Source organism: Leptosomus discolor, chromosome 27 (assembly GCF_034619465.1).
Source record: "Leptosomus discolor isolate bLepDis1 chromosome 27, bLepDis1.hap2, whole genome shotgun sequence".
Classification (NCBI taxonomy): Eukaryota; Metazoa; Chordata; class Aves; order Leptosomiformes; family Leptosomidae; genus Leptosomus; species Leptosomus discolor.
Window position 1 is genome coordinate 539,975 of NC_141417.1, and position 17,092 is coordinate 557,066.

The following is a 17,092-nucleotide window of genomic DNA, read 5'->3' on the forward strand; positions in this document are numbered from 1 at the left end:
CGGGGCGGAGGGCGCGGGTGGGCGGGGCTGAGGAGACGGGTCACGTGCCCCCCCCCCCCCCCGCGGCCCCGACACGCTCCCGGCGGCGGCGTCGTCCCCCGCGCCCCTCCCCCCCCCCCCCCCCCCCCCCCCCGAGAGCGATCGCTGTTGACGGTTTTGTCTTTTTTTAATAGTCGAAAACGTTACAGGGCTCGGGGGGGCCGCGGCCCCGGTGCCGCCTCCCCCTCCCCCCCCCCCCCCCGCCCCCAACCGGGACACAGACCCGGCACCGGGCGGGGCATGTCCGTTACACGGCGGGGAGCAGCCCCCGCCCCCCCCCGCTGCCCCGGAGGGGAGTTTCACCGACAACCCCCCCCCTGCGCGGGGGGTGCCGGACCGAGGTGCGAAGCCCCGGGGGGGGGGGGTGGCGGTGTGTCACCGTGCCCCCCGCTCCCGGTGAGAGCCCCCCCGCGGGAGCCACCGTCCACAGGCTGGGGAGGGGCAGCCCTTCCTCCTCCTCCTGCTGCGTCCCCCGGGGGGGTCAGTTTCACAGGGGGGGTCGCAGTCCGGCCCCCGCGGCGTGGGGGGGGTCAGTGGGGCATGGCCGTTATCCTCATGCTCTGGGAGGCGATGGGGTACGTCACCATGGGGGTGGTGGCGTGGCTCATGGTGATCCCCCCCAGGGGCTGCGCCATCGAGACGGCCACCGGCGCCACCGAGACGGCCACCGGCGCCATGGAGACGGGGGGGGCCATGCCCTGGGCGATGGTCTGGGCCAAGGCGGCCGAAAGCGGGGTGATTTCGGGGTTCATGGGGGGAGCGGCGTTGGCAGGCGGAGCCGCCTGGGCTCCGGCGGGAGCTACCAAATCCTGGGTGGAAACGGGCCGGGGCTGGAGGGCCTGGCTGCTGAGCGTGGTGTGGGTCTGGGCGATGCTGTGGTTGTAGTTGGTGACGGTGCCGACGGTGGGGGCCAGAGTCTGCTCGGTGGCGGTGGCGGTGGAGCTCAGCGTCATCACCTTGGCCTGGTTGCGGAACTGGGCGTTCTGCTCCAGCAGCACCTCGTTGGTGGCCAGGAGGTTGTTCACCTGCTTCTTGAGGTCCTCCACGCGCTTGCGCAGCAGGACGTTCTCCTCCTCCAGCAGCCGGTACTCCACCGTCCGCGGGCTGGCGAAGCTGTACTCGTAGGTCTCGAAGTGCAGCCCGTCCACCCGCCGCCGCTTCAGCACGGGGTCGTGGTCGTCGTAGCGGTCGGGGTCGTAGATGGCGTCGTAGGGGTCGTAGCGGCGGACGGCGGGGACGATGCCCTGCTCGCGGGCCGCCATGCCCCGCGCCTCGTACTCGTAGTCCCGCTGCAGGTGCTGGAACTTGCACTTGGCGCCCCGCTGGCAGTCGCCCTTCAAGAAGTCCCTGCAGATCGGCACCTCCTCCTTGCTGTTGGGCAAGTCGGCGGGCGAGAGGCCCAGCCCGGCGGCCACCTTCTGCCGCAGGCGCGGGGGCAGCTCCCCCGTCTTCTTGTAGCAGTCCTCGTCCTCCTTGGTGCCGTGGATGAAGCGGCAGTTGAGGCGGACGCACTCCTTGTTCTGGAAGTCGTGGCAGAAGATGAACTCGTTCTTGCGCACGCCCAGGTTGGTGACCTCGCTGATGTCGGGGTGCCGGAACCGGCACCGCTTGCCGCGCTTGCAGACGTTGCGGAGGAAATCGCGGCAGATGTCGTCGGCGTTGGCGCCCACCTCATCGCCGCCGCCGCCGCCCCCGCCGCCGCTCCCGTTGTTGTAGCTGTCGCGGTCGGGCATCTTCGCCGCCGCTGCCGCGGGGCTCCGGGCACTGCGGGAGGGAGGGAAGGGGGTGAGGGAGGGCCGCGGGAACGGCCCCCTCCCGACACCGGGGGGAAACACCGGACACCGGGCACCGGCACCGGAGCCGGCCCGGGATGCCCCACGCAGTCCCGGTTATCCCTGCCCGGTGCTGGCGCGACCGCGACGCCCCGAGCCCTGGCGGGGGGAGCCCGGGCAGCCCCTCACGGCCGCTCCCCGGGGCCGGCTGGAGCGACCCGGGCGCCGCCAGGCCCCGCTCCGAGGGACCCCCGCCCCGTGACAGCCCCACCGGGCCGGGCCCCGCCGGAGCGCACCGGAAGGACGGAGGGGGCGCGGTCCCCCCGCCGGGTCTCCATAGCAACCGCCCCGCAGGCCCGGGGCGGGCCGGGTGGCGGGGTCTGGCGGCGGCTGGGCCCGGGCCGGGGGCGGCCGCCGCGGGGACCCCGGGGCGGCGGAGCGGGGCCTTTCCCGGTCGCGGCGCGGCCCGTCCCGCCCCCGGTGCGGCCCGTCCCCGCACTCACCCGCTCGCGGCCTCCTCGCGGGTCCTCCAGCGCCAACAATGAGCGGCCCCTTCCGGCCGCCGCTCTGCGCCGGGCAGGAAGTGCTCTATGGTGCTTCCGGGGCGACCCGGAAGGAACTACGCTCTTCCTCCCAGCGTGCCCGAGGTGTCGGCGTGACGTCATGCGTGTGCGCCGCCATCTCGACGCTCCCCGTAGGCTCCTTCCGTCGCGCTGGGACCCCCGTCCCGTCCCTGGCCCTCCCGGTACCGGCCCCGCAGGGCAGCTTCCCACCAAGCCAACCCCAGCACCGCCCGGTGACCCGCTACCGGACGAACCCCTCAGGGTCACGGCCGCCTGTCACCGGAGGACCCTCTCCCCCGCCGGAGTACACGCCCCCGTCACTCGTTACCGGCCGACACGTCCCCGCCGGGTCCCGGCCCCAGGCCCCGTTACCGGAGGAGTCCCCCCTTCAGCCTCCCGTTACCGCAGGACCACCCCCCCCGCTCCCCGCCGCCCCGGAGGAACCACACCGTCTCCCAACACCACCAGCTTTATTCGCGGCACAGCGGCCGCCACAGAGCACAAAACCGGCCCGGCGCAGCGGGACCCCCCCCGGCAGAACGGGGACCCCAACCCTGGGGCACCGGAATGTCTCTCCGGTAGCGGCGGCGGCGTCCCCGCGCCCCGGCCCTGCTCAGCTCCGCGGCGGGGCCTACTTGGACCTCTGCCTCATCTTCCTCCTCTTGCGCTTCAGCCTGGGGGAGAGACCGGCGCTCAGGCCCCGGGGCCGGCCCCGCGCGGCGGGAGAGGGCGGCGGACGGGCCGCGCCCCCCCCCGCGCCCCCCGGAGGGGCAGAACCGGCTGGCGGCGGCCCCGGGGGAGCCCCACGTACCTGCGCATGCGCTTCTTGCGCCACTGCGGGGGGAGAGGAGAGAGGGGGGGGGGGTGTCTGCGTTAGTGCCGGTACCGGGGCTGCTGGGGCCGCGCCCCCAACCCGGTGCCCGGAGAAGGCTCCCGCCAAGGTCCAAACCCCGGCCCGGTTCCCCTCCGCCCTCCCCGGGGCACCCCCCGCCAACAGGGCCCTCAGACCCCGGCCTCCCCCCCAAGGAATCCCCGGCGCACCCACCGCTCTCCCACCCGCCCCCAGCCCCACACACCGACAGCCCCAGTCCCCACTCCGAGGTCCCGGTGCAACGGAGACCCTCCCACTCCCCCGCGGCGCTCCCCGAGGCTGGGCCCGGTCATGGCTGGACCCATCCCCCCAAGGGTGGGATGAGGCACCATCGGCCGCCCCCGCGCCGTCCCCCGCCGCTCACCTTGGCCCTCATGGCGGTGCGGAGGCCCCGCGCTCAGTCCCGGCGGGGGGGTGGCGGCGCGGGCGGAGGATGGAGACGGATGGAGGCGGCCAGCGGCAGCCCACAAGATGGCGGCAGCAGCGGCCGAGAGAGGCCTTCCCGCCCCACCGGGGCCTATTTATAGGCTAGCTCCCATGTCCCCGCCCCCTGCTGAGCGGAGCACGACGGGAGCTGTAGTCCCCGCCCCCCGAGGCCTCACGGGACGGGTAGTCCGCCCGCCGGCCGCCATTTTGCGCAGCCCCGGGGGAAGAGGCCCCGCGCTCCGGGCCGCACCGGGCCCGGCGGGGGTAACGGGGTGTCCCCGCACCCTCGGCCCCGTCGCCGCGCAGCAGCCCCCCAGCCCGGATGACAGAGCCGTTCCTCTGGCCGAATGGAGACGTCACCAGCCAAGTTTATTCAGAAAAAAAAAACCCGAAAGAGGCCGTTACGGAGCCCCTCTCCGGAGGTTCCGCTTGTCAAAAATTTTTAGCAACACCTGGGGTTTGTTTCTTGTATCAAGAGGTACTGCATTTTATTTTTTCTTTAAAGTGAAAGAAGAAAATTAAATAATTCAGGTTTATAAACCGGCATTGCAGACTAGGAGCAAGGTTCGCTCGGGCCTCCTTCCCCCCGGGGCAGAACGTTGCTTCAAACGCCCCAACGTTCCCCCCGGGGCAGGAGGTTCCTTTCTCCCCCTCACGGCCAGGACATCGGAGCTGCCCAGACCCGACCACCAGCGGTGCCACCCCACGCCACCCCCGACCCCTCGGCTCTGCGCTGCCCCGGGCCCCGCCGGAGCTGGAGGAGTCGAGAACAGGAGCAGAGAGATGGAAAAATTCAGAGAAAAAAAAAATAGCGCATCATTTATTCTCTTTTATTGACTTTGGTAGTATTTGCACGTGTGGAGTTTGGGGTGGAAAACCCAGATCTTGGCAAGGAAGCACGGTGCCTGCGGAGACGCCCGGGAGCGTTTTTAAAGGCGAGAGTTTTTCCCAATTTCAGCTACAGAAAGGGGAAGAACCAGAGAGCCGGCCAGCGGGTATCAGCAAAGAAAAAAACCTCACATTCAACTACATGTAATTCAATCGGCTTTTTTCTTTTTTTTTTTTTCTTTTTTTTTTTAAAATTTTTTTTTTTTAAAAAAAGACTGACTATAAAAGAGCGATACCCCCGGCCGGACTCTAGCCCAAGCCCAACGGCTCCTGTAGTTTCCCTCACCTATCGCCAGAGGACAGGAGGCCCTTCTGAGAGCCAGCGCGCGAGATGGGACATCCTCACGGGGAATAAACCTCCCCGGGACACCAGGGAATGAAGAACCGCTGCCGGGCCGGGGGCAGCCAGCGGGCCCCCCGCCCCTCCGCAGAGCTCTCGGGTGGGGGAGGTCAGCGGCTTCCGAGCAAGCTGGAGAGTCAATTTAAAAACGAGCTCGCCACAGCGGCGTAGTAAAAAATAGAGCGTTTGTACGTAAATCAAGGCAGAGACAACGGAGCAGACCCCACAGTCCGCAGTCTCACAGGGGACGTAAGATTTGATACTTTTTCCCAATTATAAATGTACAATCTAGAGGCTAAAAGAGTGAGAAATCCTCTGCCCCACGGGAAGGGGGAGGAATGCCTGCGCGTCCGGGAGGAGCCGGCGGCGCGGCCAGGCCGATCCCCTTGCCCCGTCCACGCGTACCGTAGCGCTAAACACAGGGCACTTTTTCTCGGCTGTTTGTTTGGTTTTGTGTTTTTCCTCCAAGAAAACCTGTAAAGGGAGAAAGTAAAAAAGGGAGAAGACGAAGCAGGCAGCTCTACGCTCCCTCTCTCAGGGGGACTGGCTTAGTTGTTCACCTCTTCAACAAGTGTGGGGGGTATAAAAGGTTAGAAAGAGTGGATATAGACTAGCTTTTACTCCTGATTTTATTTTTCTGCTCTTTTTTTAAGTAGTCTGAAGTGGCTGAGAGAATCCTCCCTCATTGGCAAAGTCAATAGGAGCTGGTTGTAGTCAGTGGGAAGTCCAGCCTGTTTGTGGCTTGGTCGTAAGAGACAAACAGCGCTGGATTATTTATTTTGCTTCTGTTTTTTTTTGGGGGGGGAAAAGGGGCGAATGTGTGTGAACTGGGTGCTACAAGGAAGGAGCAGGAGCTGCTCAGTCGCCAGCCTCGTTCTCTTCCGCCGTCTCCCCCGTGGTGGCGTTCTCTGCGTTCTTGGAGGCCTGCGGAAACACGCCGGGGGCGGCGGTCAGCACGAGGGGCTCGCTGGCAGCCCACCCCACGGCCCAAGGGGAGGCCCCTTCCCCACCAGGCCAGGGGAACACCGGGGTGTTCTTTAAGGCGGGCTGGGAGGCGAGCCCAAACCACCACAGGACTTGGGGCACGTTTGGGTGCTGCTGACTGCAGCGTGCCACGAATCCCCCACAAAAGCGCCCAAATTACCTTCTTCTTCTTCTTCTTCTGGGTCTTCCGGCTCGCAGAACTTTGTAGAAGGGCCTGGGGACAGGAAGGAAACATAAGCTCGAGAGCAGGCTCCTTTTCATTGACAGCACACCGAGGGAAACGCCTTGGAAGCGGAGGGAGCGCCGCCAGCCACCGAAGGAGCGGTGCCGAGTCCCCACGGGCACAGGGATAGACGGGGAACGCCACGGCCCCACGCCCCGCCGAGGCACGAGGCCTCGGAGCCAGCTGTCGGGCTGCTCAGCCGCTCCTCGGGAAGGGCTGGGAGTCGCTATCGCGCCACGAGAGCCGGAGCACACCCCGCTCCCTGCCGCGCCCGCGCCTCCGCCCCCTGCAGAGCCCCCTCGCCGAGCCCTGCGGGGGGCTGCACCCCTTTATCAGCTCCAAACCAACCTTCAGCTCGCCATCCTGCACCTCGAACTCCGACTTGTAGAGCTCCGGCTCGAAGGGGCCGCTGGTTATCCTCATGGGGCCGTTGGGCATTAGAAGCACCGTGAACTTGAACTGTGCAACAAACTCCCCTGCGGGACAGAAACGGGCGTTACTGCCCCGCAGCCCCCGCGTATCCCACCCGCCAGGGATCCGGGTGGGCGTTCCCAGACGTTGTCTCGATCCCAGCGCCGTTTCCACGCTGTCACCGCTAACAACCACCTCGCAGGAACCTCCTAAACCTGCCCCAGCCGGGACAAAACCAACCCTTGAGCAGCCGAGCCTGCCCTGTCAGCAAACCAGAGCCTCAGCCATCAATCCCTCCTCCTGCCCAGGAAATTACTCCACACACACACACACAAACCCCTCATCTCATCACTGGAACGATTCCAAAACAAGATGCAGAAGCCAACGGGCAGCAAGTTTTTCCTGGAGGATCAATCCCGGGGCCCTCAAATGCATCTCTGGCATTTGCACGGCGGCAGCCGGCACCGGCCTCACCGGCTCCGGAAGCGCCCGGCCGCCCCGGCCCAGTCCTCCCACCCCAGCACTCACCTTCCTTCTCGTAGAGGACGTTGAAAGGCTGGAGCAGCTCGTGTTTGGCGCATTCCACCACCCCCATCCTGGCCTTCTTCTCATCCTCGAACGCCCTGCGGAGGGCACAGAGCCACACCTGAGCGCAGGCCCTTTCCTAGAGGCCGGACCCCACCCGCAGGTTTCGGAATTTAATTCTCAGACTTTATTCACTTGCGTCCCCCCCCGGCAGCGGCGCAGTGACGCCGCCGACCGCCAGAGCAGGCGGCTGCCGGGTGAACCCCCAGAGAGGGGAAAAGGCAAGTGGATGTGAGGGTGAAAAGGGCCCGTCAAGCGTTTCCTTAGTTTGGGAGCACATCGCCTACAAAAATGGCCTGGAACCGCCTCACCTCGGCGTGCTGCGCCCCGGCACCGCTTCCCCCCCCTGCTCTGTGTTATTTTAAACGCAATTCCCAGCTCCCCACCTGCCACGCCAGGCACAGGAGATTCCCAAATCCTCGGGATTCCTGCCTAAGCCTGCGACATCCTTCCTACACCCACTCCTCGGCTCAAGCCCAGCAACCCCCCACCCAAAGCAGCAGCGGCTGCCGCCTCTTCTGCGACAGGGACGGCGAAGGGCGGTTCTGCCGCCAGCAGGGTCTGGGGGCTCCCCCAAAGCCCCGCACACCCCGGGGGGGGGGGGGGGGGGGGCCGCGAAGAAGAGCCAATACCTGAGAGTAAACGGCATCGTATCGAAGCGCCTCTCCACCTCACTGAAAAAGGCACGGGAGGTTTTCATCTTCAAGCCATACTGTTTGGAGGGGTCCCTTTTGTAAATGGTAGTTCTCTGCCCAGCGTCCTTCGCCTGCAAAGCAAAGGGAGCTGAGCGCCCAGGACAGCGGCGCGGCGCTGCCGCGGCCACGTCGCCCGCCCGTGCCGGCACGGCCGCCGCAAAGGCGCGCCTCGACTGCCTGGGTGGAAAGGGCGGCACCCAGGAAGGCGCAGCGGCACCCAGGCAGGACGTATGCCCGGGCTGGAACTGGCACCCGCAAGGACGTGGGCTACAGCACCACTTCAGGATGATGCCGACCCCGGAACACGGACGCTCTGACCGCAGGCACAGAGGACGAGCGGGCCGAGAAGCTCTGGACTCACCTTTCCCTCTCCACTGCTGACGAGAACGTCAACAGCGTAAACTTCGTGGACCTCAAATTCTGCTTTTTCGTGGTCCTTCCTGGATGAAAAGAACGTTTGGCGAGTCAAAGACTGGGAAACAAGAGAAGACGAAACCTCCCCCCGCAGCCGCAGCACCTCCACGAGCCCTCGCTGGGCTGGGCCCACAGCGAGCGGGTCCCTGACCAGTGCAGCACAAGCTGGCACGGGAGACGCCGCAGTTGAAGGCGCCAGGCCCCAGAGCTGGTCAGGGACAGGCTGGCGGAGACGGTGACAAGCCGGCGCTCCTCCCGCCCAGGACAAGTAGCTCCGTCCCCAGTAAAGGGCGGGGGGTCACTCGGACAGGCAGCCCCAGCTCTTTGAACCTGTGCTCGCGTCCCAGGCCGGCCACGAGCCCCACCACGCCTGGTCCGTCACCGCTCCCGAGAACCCACAGTCCAAGAGCTCTAAACATTCCGTGAGACCCAGCCCCGAGGGACGCGGAGGGAGAGGAGCTGCTGGAACGGGACGGGACGACGTATCCAGCTCGTTGGCTCCAAACCGCCCTGGGGCGCTACCGACAGCCCCCGCCATCCAGCGGGGCTCCTGGCAGCTTCCGCCAGACAAAGGACAGGTCTTGGCGCAGCTCCTGGTGCACCAGCATCCACCACTGCGACCAGCAACAGGTGGGGATTCTGCTGGCAGCCTCCTGGGAGAGACTGGACAGAAACCAAGAACGCTCGCAGGCGCCAGCGAGGAGCCTCGTGTCAGGGACTTCCAGCCTCTCCTTCCTCAGGACAAGCCCCACGGCGCCCTGCGTCACGTTCACACGGACGGGGCTCGCGAGCTGCGGGGCTCCCTGTACTGGGTCAGGCTTCCACAGAGCAGCCACAGGGGCAGCAGTCTACGCCCCGCTTCAATTTAACGTCCCCGCTACGTCCCCCCGCCCGCACCGCAGGCAGAAACAGGGTCACCCCCCTGGATCTAGTCACCCCCCTCCCAAACGCCGCCGGAGCAGCGGCCCCAGAGGCGACGCTCACTTTTGCTGGTCTGTGGGGTTCTGGATGATTGTTTTCTCTCCGTCGATCACGTGCTGTTTCAGCTGGTGCGACAGCATCCCTGCGCGAGGAGAGAATCCGGTAACGCCTCCGGGCTGCAGAGCAGCTCCGCGGCGCCCAGCACGGCAGGGCACGGGCACAGGCACCGGCACCGCTCGGCTCCACGGGCCAGAGGGGAACCTGCCAGCACGTGCGACGCACCCTCGGGTGTCCCTAAAGATGCCAAATTAACGGAAACTTCCAGTCCTTTCCCCAGGGCCTCGGCTGTGCGGCACCCAAAGGGTATTTGGGGGTTGGCTTCGCTTTTCCCTTCTGTCCCACCGCGCTGGGAACTCGCGGCCGTCCCTGTCCCGCGCCCCGAGCCACCGGCCAGCAGGGACAGTCGCTCGTCTCCACTCGGGGGGGGGCGGCTGCGCTGGCGGGAAGGGGAAGCCCAACCCCAGCCGCCCGCAGCTCCGTTGGTTTCCACCCACTGGGGCCCTCGGCCGCCGCCAGGGCCTGGATCACTGCGGCACTTGGCTGTTCCCAAAGCAGCGGCTGCTCGAGCTCCCGTGACGGGGCGAGCGGCCGCCTCCTCCCTGCAGCCGAGGCCGCGTCTTCCCCCAGAGAGGGGAGCGAAGCCCTGAGGGGACCCCCAAAGCCGTCCCACACCAGGAACAGGGAACCGATGTTCCAAGACTGGGTTAAGGCGAGCGAAGGGAACGAGCAGCTCCACAGCGTTTCAGGAAATTTAACTAATAACGGACCAATTTAGTTGTGGCTGAAAGACCCGTTTGACAGCGACGTCGCCCACCGGGAGAAGAGCACCCGCCTGTGCCCGACGTCAGGCCGAGCTCTCGCCACCTTTCGGGCCAGAAGCCAGTGGTCTCATTTCTAGACGCCATCCCAGCGCCTTCCCACTCGCCCAAAGAGAACTGGTTCGGAGCTGGGAGGAAGTGGCACACCCTGCACACCTACGGGCGGCTCTCGCAGCGCACACAGACGAGCTGTTACGGATCTGCTGAAGGGGCTCGACTGCGAGGGGTCGACCACGAAAGCAAAGGGCCACGCCATCTGCCCAAGGCCAGCGGGAAGCCCACGAGCCAGGACCCTGCCCACCAGCGCCCATTGTTCCCAGATTAATGCAGCTTTAAAAAAAAAATAATCAAAAAACAGAGGAAGGAAGAAGAACCTGGAGAGTTCTTAAGGGATTTTTGTTTTTTCTTTTTTAGCAAAGGCTGCTGCCCTTAAAGGCGGCCTGTCTAGGACTCGTAGGCGTGAAATGTTCCCCAGGATTTGAAAAGGGCAGCTCAGGATTTGGGGTGCAGCTAAACCACCGCTCCCTCCCGCCAGCCGCGCCCCACCCTCACCTTCGATCGGCGTGCAGTGGAACGAGTGGGCTATTTTGTTCCACGCGTCTGTCACTTGCGTGTTCTGGATGAAGGACACAAGAAAACACGTTAAGGACAGAAAACCCAAGCCACAAGCACGACAGTTTGTAACTCGACATCGTTCTCTGGTAAAACCAGCCGGCTTTCTAACCGACCGGGGCGCCAACGCCACCGAAAACGAGGAGAAAGGGCGTCAGGCCCCGTTCTCGATCCTGTACCAGCAAATCCGACACGTAACGTGCGCTCAGCCCCCCGCGCTGCGCCCAGCGCCTCCTCCCGAGCCCACCCCCCCCCCCAGGGGATCACACCAGGAACCGAGAGCGACACGAGGGCGTTTGGAAGAGGAACGCGGCGCCGAAGGAGATCGCCTACGGCTGCCGGGACGCCCGAGCACCTGGCGAGGCGCAAGGGGGAGGTTTGAGCGAGCCCCGTGCGGCGGAGCTGCCCGCAGCGAGGGACGGGCCGGCGAGCGGGAGCGCCGAGGCTTCTCTGCCGAGCCACCGTGGCACCGGGGTCTCGCGGGGGAGCCAGAGCTGCTGCCAGCAGAGTCCCCGTCCCCCGCGCCCCGGCCGGCCGCAGAGCTGCTCCCACCCCCCGGCGCCGCTGGGCCGTTCCGCCCCGGCGAGGCCCCGAGCGCGGCACCGGCAGCGCCCGGGCCTGAACCCCTCGGCCCTGCGCGGGCGGCACCGCCCCATCCCCGCCGCTCACCTGGTTCCCCGGCTTTACCAAGCGCAGGGCGGCTTCGGCACAGAGGTGAGCCGCCTTGATGACGTCGGCTTTGCGGCCGGACACAGGGTTTTCCTGCCAGAACAGGGAAATAAAGGCGTTTTGAGGCACGTTCCTTCTTCTGAGCCAGAACTGTTGTGAGCGGCTCGAGATGGAGGCTCGCCATCTAACTGGGCGCCCTCCCCTGGGGGAAGGGGGAAATCTGGCTGGGGGGCAGGAGGGCTCCTGCCTCCGCCGTTCGTCCCCGCTCCGTTACGAGCGGACAAGCACCAGCCGCGACCAGACGGGCTCTCTCAGGGGGCTCCACAGGCACCCGAGCACGAGCGCACCACGGGCCAAGGCTGAGAACAGAACAAGACTCTCCCGCCGCCAGAAACACGGACTGGGAAGATCCCAGGGCACTTCAGAACATCGATTTGCTTCTCCCCTCCAAGTCGTTCCGACGCGGCCGCTGGAGAAAAACCGCTCCGAAGCCCCACGCCGCCGCCGCCGCCCTCCTCCCCAGACCACGGCTACAAGCCTGCTCACACAACAGCAACTCCCACCGTGCGAGCGTGGCCCAGTGTCACCGCCCGGCGCCCGACCGCGCCGCGGCGGTGCCCTCGCCGACACGCGCCGGGGCCGGGCGCCGCCGCCAGCCCCACACGCTGGCGCTTTCCCGCAGGAAGAGCGGGCAGCAGGGACGAGTTTTGGGGGTCACCCCTGAGCTCGGCTTTGCAAAGGCGAAGGCAGCGGCTCCCAGCAGCGAGGCGCTCTGCTCCCTGTGCCTCGGCCAGTAGAGGGGGCAGCAAAACCAGTCTGCCCAGTCCGCCCCACCGCCCCAGACGCTCTCCGTCGCACATCGCTCGCCGCAGCGCCGCTCGCACACGACTGGCCCCCACGCGCGGTGGAGCAGCGCGCCAGCCCCCCTTCCCCAGAGGACTGGGTCCTTCGAGGGAGGAAAGGGCCAGTTTCCACCCCCTCGCTGCCGTGACACCGACCCGGGGCGGCGCCTTCGCCAAACGCAGCGGGGGCCTCGCCGAGGCGCCGGCGCCGCGCGGCACAAACCCACCTTGGAGGCGTCGATGACGAAGCTGTGTGCTACATTCGCTATGAAGCCGTCCACGTGGACTCCCAAGTCACTGCAACACAGGGAGGGGGAGTTACAGGTGGGGCACCGCGGCTCAACCCGTGCGACTTCTCGGAGCGTCAGCGGGTTTCCAGCGCCAAACTGGACTAGCTGTTGGGCTCTGGAATTAGCCACGCCGAGGAAGGACTGGACGGACCAAGCAGGATTAGAGAGCAAAGCCAGTAAACCCACGAGCAGAACCAAGACACTTACATTTTGACCAAGTCCCCGTCTTTCAGGATGTAGTCTTGGTCGCTCTTCAGCGGGGAGAAGTGGCAGACACAGTTATTTACCGATATACTCGTGGGGAAGGCGATACCTGTGTGGGGAGAAACGTATCCCGTGAAATCCCGCAGCCTCAGAGGCAGCAGCCCCCCAGCGCGGATCGTCGCTCGGGGTTTCAGTTCCTGAAGCGCTGCAGAAGGCCCCGTCACCCCAGTCTCCAGCCAAAGCTGGGAGGACCCCACGCGTGCCCCGCTCCCGCACCGGCTCGCCTTGTGCCCAAGCAACCATCAAAGAACGACATCCACAGCGTGAGCCACCGGCAAACGGGACCCCAAGGCTCCGGAGCGGAGGTTGGGGAGCTCTGGGTGACACGCTCGAGCGCCACACAACTTCCACGGCAACTACGGAGCAGGGGGGACACGGAGACACGAGTCACTTTGGACAACGACGGGGACGATCAGGGGCATCAAAACAGCAAGCTGAGGCTCTCCGGCACGGCAGGCAGGAGGATTTGGGTTAAAATCAGCTTTCTGGGAACAGCAACCTGCTCACCAGCGCAGAGCAGCGCCTTCCGCGCCCCTGCCCGTTCACGCCGGCCGCCCAACGGGACCGAGGAACGTGCCAACGCCGAAAAGCTCTTTGGAGCGGCCCTCACCTTTTTTCATCTCTTTTTCCTTCTTGAAGATCTTGCCCGTCTCTTCCATGATCATGGCGTCTCCCTTCTCGCACAGGCAGAGAACCGACGCCCCGGAGTTCGCCGCCTCGACCACCGCCCGCAGGACCCCTTGATCCAAACACAGACACGGAGCTGCTGGAGCACGTTAAGGACAAACAGCCTCGCATCTCCCACCGACGCCCCCCACGCGGCGCCGCGGCAGAAGGATCTGTTTGTTTGCCAAGAGAGAACACGGCTCTGGACTCGGCTCCGCGCCGAAAGGCCCCTGGACAGGCGGGAATCCCGCTTTAACTGTTATTTTCTTTTCGCGGAAAGCACGAGCAAACCAGCGCGCGCTGGGGGCTGCAGCGGCTCCTGCCCGAGGCCTGCCCCACGCAGCGGCCCGGCACAAACACCGCTCTCCCGCATTCCTGCCGGAGAAGTCAGAGCTACAGAAACAGGTTTGGGAATGACTCGGGAGCCGGGACGTGCAGCACATCAAAGGGGCCGCGGCTGCGGACGTGCGGGACCAGAGGCTCGGCCGAAAGGCTCTGGCCGGCACGAGAGCTGGCGGCGGCGCAGCAGAGCCACCACGTTAGGCCCTTACTCGGCAGAAACGTGCTCGAAAGGTAACCCACGCGCTCCTGCCCCGGCCCGGCAGTGCCGGCAGCCGCCTGACGCCGGGAACTCCACAGTTTGGCGGAGGTTTTGCCGCCTGCGCCCACTCTGGGGCCTGTTCTAGTGCCCGCGAGTCCCGGCAGCGCTTTGGGGACAGCGTGCCTCCCGCTTGGCGGGGCAAGGGGGGCACCGAGCGTCACAGCAGCACCTTGGGCTGAAACGGCGCAGGGTGACGCTCACAAACGTCGCGGGGGTGACGCGGGGGCTGCCGGAGGAGCCACATCTCAACGGCCGCCCCACCAGTCCGGGGGCTGAGGTGCTCTGGCTGTCCCCAGCGGCCCCCTGAGCTGCTACGTCCCCTCCTCCTCCTCCTCCTCCTCTCTCCTGCTGAGAGGCTTTGCAGGGAGTCACGACGCTGACCCTGGAACGGTTTTGGATCCCGGGGTAAGAGGCATCCACGTTGTTTTTCACAGGAGGCTGTTTCACGAAGCGCCTCTGCCAGGGGGAGTTTCGGGAACCGACGGCTGCTCCAGGCACAGCAGCGATAAATATTTTGCCAGTGCTGAAGGGGATGTTTACAAGCAGGAGGGTTTTCAGAATTTCTTTGGCGCTGAGCAAAAACCTGAAGTCTTTCACCTGCGCAACGAATTAAACTTCAAACCCCTTCGGTCGCAACCAGCGGCGAGCTGGGAACGGTTTTAACCAGAGATAAACCCCCGAATTAGAGACACTCGGTGGCTGGTGGCAGGACGCGGCGGGGGCAGGAATAGGGAGCGTTAGAACAAACACAGCGCGAAGATACACGGGGAGCCGTGCTCAGCGCTCCAACGAAACCGGGCCGCGTGACAGCGCCCACCAGGGAAGCACTGGCGGCGCCGGGCCTCCCCTGGCGCTGCCTGTCGGGACCCCAAAGCTCTCGGTCTCGTTAGCGGCACCTCGCCCCGACAGGGGCTCAAAGGCGCTTCGAACTTCTTGCCACGAGCTCCGCGTCTGCTCTTCCCAGCCACGCTCACGCCACCCGTCAGGGAGGAGAAGGGCTGTGGCGGAGCTGCCTCTCCCTCCTGGGGAGGGAGGCGCCCCCCAGCCAAACGCGGGCCACGCCATTAAATCCAGTTTGCCCAGCAGACGCCAGTTTGCCCAGCAGACGGAGAAGCCCAAGCGGTGACCTCCCTCCCCGAAGGGGAACCCGCCTCACCGCGGGCTCGGACCCGCGTCTCTCGCGTCCCGAGTCGCGGCGGCTTCAAAAGAAGCGTCGAAGTCAGCAGCGACGAGCGGGGGCCCCGCCGCTGCCCCGGCTGCCGGGAACCTCCGGGAACCGGTCGGGTCAGCTCCTCAACCGGCTGTCACCCTTCCCGAGGGGCAGCTGCACCACCGCTCTGACACAGCGGAAAGACACGTTTAACAAAACAAAAAAAAACCCAAAACCCAAACCCAAACCACGGCAAAAAGGAAACAACGCGGGGGGGGGGCTCAAAGTTTCAGGGGTGAACCATGCGTGTCCCACGCTGGTGCCGGGCAGCAGCCCCCGCCCTGGGCAGCCTCTCCCGGGGCAGGCCGAGGCTCTCCGCCGAGAAAAGGAGCTGCCAGGGCCGAGCTCGGTGCTCCCGGTGCTCCCCCCGCTGCCGTCCCCGCAGGTTCGGCTGCCCTGCCCGGTGTGGGGTCGGGCGGGGGGGGGGGGGGGGGGGATGTAAAGCCCCGAACAAAAGAGCGGAGCGGGGCAGCCCCCGGGGCAGGATGTGGGCAGCGACCGCACCGGGCCGGCCCCGCCTGGCCGGGCCCCGGGCCCCGCTCCGGCTCCCCCCGCGGGAAGGAGGGCGGCCGGGGGGCGGCAGGCCCTGTCGTCGTCCCCCCCCCCCCCCCGCCGCGCCGCCGCCGGTGCACGTGGGGCGCGGAGGCCACGTGCCGGCAGTGGCCGCCGCGCGGGGCCGGGGCCTGGGGGAACCGGGGAGCCCCCACCGCACGGGGTTAACGCACGGCCGCCCCCCCCCCCCCCCACCCCCCCGCTTCCACCGGCGTGCGGAGACCTCGGTTTGGGCCAGGGGAGGGGGGGACACAGGCCTCGCCGCCCGCCCCAGGCCCGCCGCCACTCGCCGCTACCCTCCCCGTCACCCGCTCCGCTCCTCCCCTCCCTCCCCGCCTCACCGGGCACCCACGACCCCCCGCGCAGGCCCCGTCCCGCCGCCCCCCGCCCGGCCGCGGCCCGCACTCACGGTTGGCGATGTCCCCCCCCATCTTGTACTTGGTCACCACCAGGTCCTCGGCGATGGTGAGCTCGGCCGCCTCCTCCTCGCCCGACATGGTCGGAGCCGCCTACGACCGGCCGCCGCCGCCGCCGCCGCCGCCGCCTCTCCCCCCCCCCCCGCCGCCGCCGCCGCGCTGAGACCCCGGGGAGCGCGAGCGAGAGAGCGCGAGCAGGGCAGGAGCGCGGGCTCCGCGCGGGGCACGCTGGGAAGGCGAGTCTCCGCCCACCCGGACTACAACTCCCAGCAGCCCCCCGCGGCGCCGAGCTTACGGCCCTGCCCGGCGCCACGCCGCGGACTACAGCTCCCGGCGGACAATGCGGCTCTCGCGAGAGGAAGCGCAGGAGGGAACCCGTGACCGGAAGTGGCGGCCCGCGGGGGGGCTGCTGGGAAATGTCGGCGGAGGGTGACTCCGGTCCGGGGCGGGGGGGGGCGGTCACTGCCCGGGGCTCTCGGTGCCCCCGGCCTCGTTCCGCCCCCCCGGCCCCGCTCCGCCCCCAGCTCCATGGCAGCGGCTCCCCGCCCCCTCCCTCCCGTCCCCATCCCCGCCCCGCCCCCCCCCAGGCAGCAGCACCATCGCTTCTGGTCAAATTCCCTTTATTCAGCATTTACAAACCCGACCCACGAACCCCACCGGGGTCGGGGGAGCGGGGGGTGATGCCCCGAGCTGGGGGTCCCGGCTGGGCCCACCCCCCGACTCCGCCCCGGGCAGCCCCTGTGAAACTGGTGAAAAATCGCAGAAAAGGGATTCTTCGGGGCCTCCCCCCAGGGCCGGGGGCGGGGGGGGCTGCGCAGACCCCTCCTCACCACAGCCCGTAAGTCACTATCAGGCACCGCAGCCCCCCCCCACACACACCGACCGGGGGACTCCCCTCAAAGTGCCCCGGGGGTGCGGGGGGTGGCACCCCCAAACCTTCACTCCGGTTCCAGCAGGGAA

General features: G+C 66.9%; 2 protein-coding genes and 1 long non-coding RNA gene across 3 annotated transcripts; all 3 read right to left on the minus strand.

The window, feature by feature from the left end:
* Nucleotides 1-569: 569 nt before the first annotated feature.
* On the minus strand, nt 570-1,772 carry ZC3H10 (zinc finger CCCH-type containing 10). The gene has a single exon (XM_086478772.1). The coding sequence runs from the start codon at nt 1,770-1,772 to the stop codon at nt 570-572; it is 1,203 nt and encodes a 400-aa protein (XP_086334898.1).
* A 1,055-nt stretch (nt 1,773-2,827) lies between these two features.
* LOC147413446 (uncharacterized) lies at nt 2,828-3,717 on the minus strand. The gene is made up of 3 exons (XR_015184039.1): nt 3,610-3,717; nt 3,186-3,208; nt 2,828-3,048 (listed from the first exon to the last, which is right to left on the minus strand). It is a non-coding gene; the product is annotated as an uncharacterized LOC147413446 (long non-coding RNA).
* A 763-nt stretch (nt 3,718-4,480) lies between these two features.
* Nucleotides 4,481-16,213, minus strand: PA2G4 (proliferation-associated 2G4). Its single transcript, XM_086478708.1, has 13 exons — nt 16,126-16,213; nt 13,298-13,426; nt 12,631-12,736; nt 12,361-12,430; nt 11,292-11,384; nt 10,563-10,626; nt 9,196-9,274; nt 8,159-8,237; nt 7,735-7,868; nt 7,046-7,140; nt 6,455-6,582; nt 6,044-6,097; nt 4,481-5,823 (listed from the first exon to the last, which is right to left on the minus strand). The coding sequence occupies exons 1-13, from the start codon at nt 16,211-16,213 to the stop codon at nt 5,758-5,760; spliced, it is 1,185 nt and encodes a 394-aa protein (XP_086334834.1). The 3' UTR covers nt 4,481-5,757.
* Nucleotides 16,214-17,092: the final 879 nt, after the last annotated feature.

Bases quoted from the DNA above. Each gene is read 5' to 3' on its own strand.
- ZC3H10 (XM_086478772.1), bottom strand. From the start codon at position 1,772: ATGCCCGACCGCGACAGCTACAACAACGGGAGCGGCGGCGGGGGCGGC.
- PA2G4 (XM_086478708.1), bottom strand. From the start codon at position 16,213: ATGTCGGGCGAGGAGGAGGCGGCCGAGCTCACCATCGCCGAGGACCTG. The intron at 11,385-12,360 runs GTGGGTTTGTGC...CTGTTCTGGCAG, and splicing joins TCGTCATCGACGCCTCCAAG to GAAAACCCTGTGTCCGGCCG. The intron at 9,275-10,562 runs GTGAGGGTGGGG...CTCCTCGCGCAG, and splicing joins CCACTGCACGCCGATCGAAG to GGATGCTGTCGCACCAGCTG.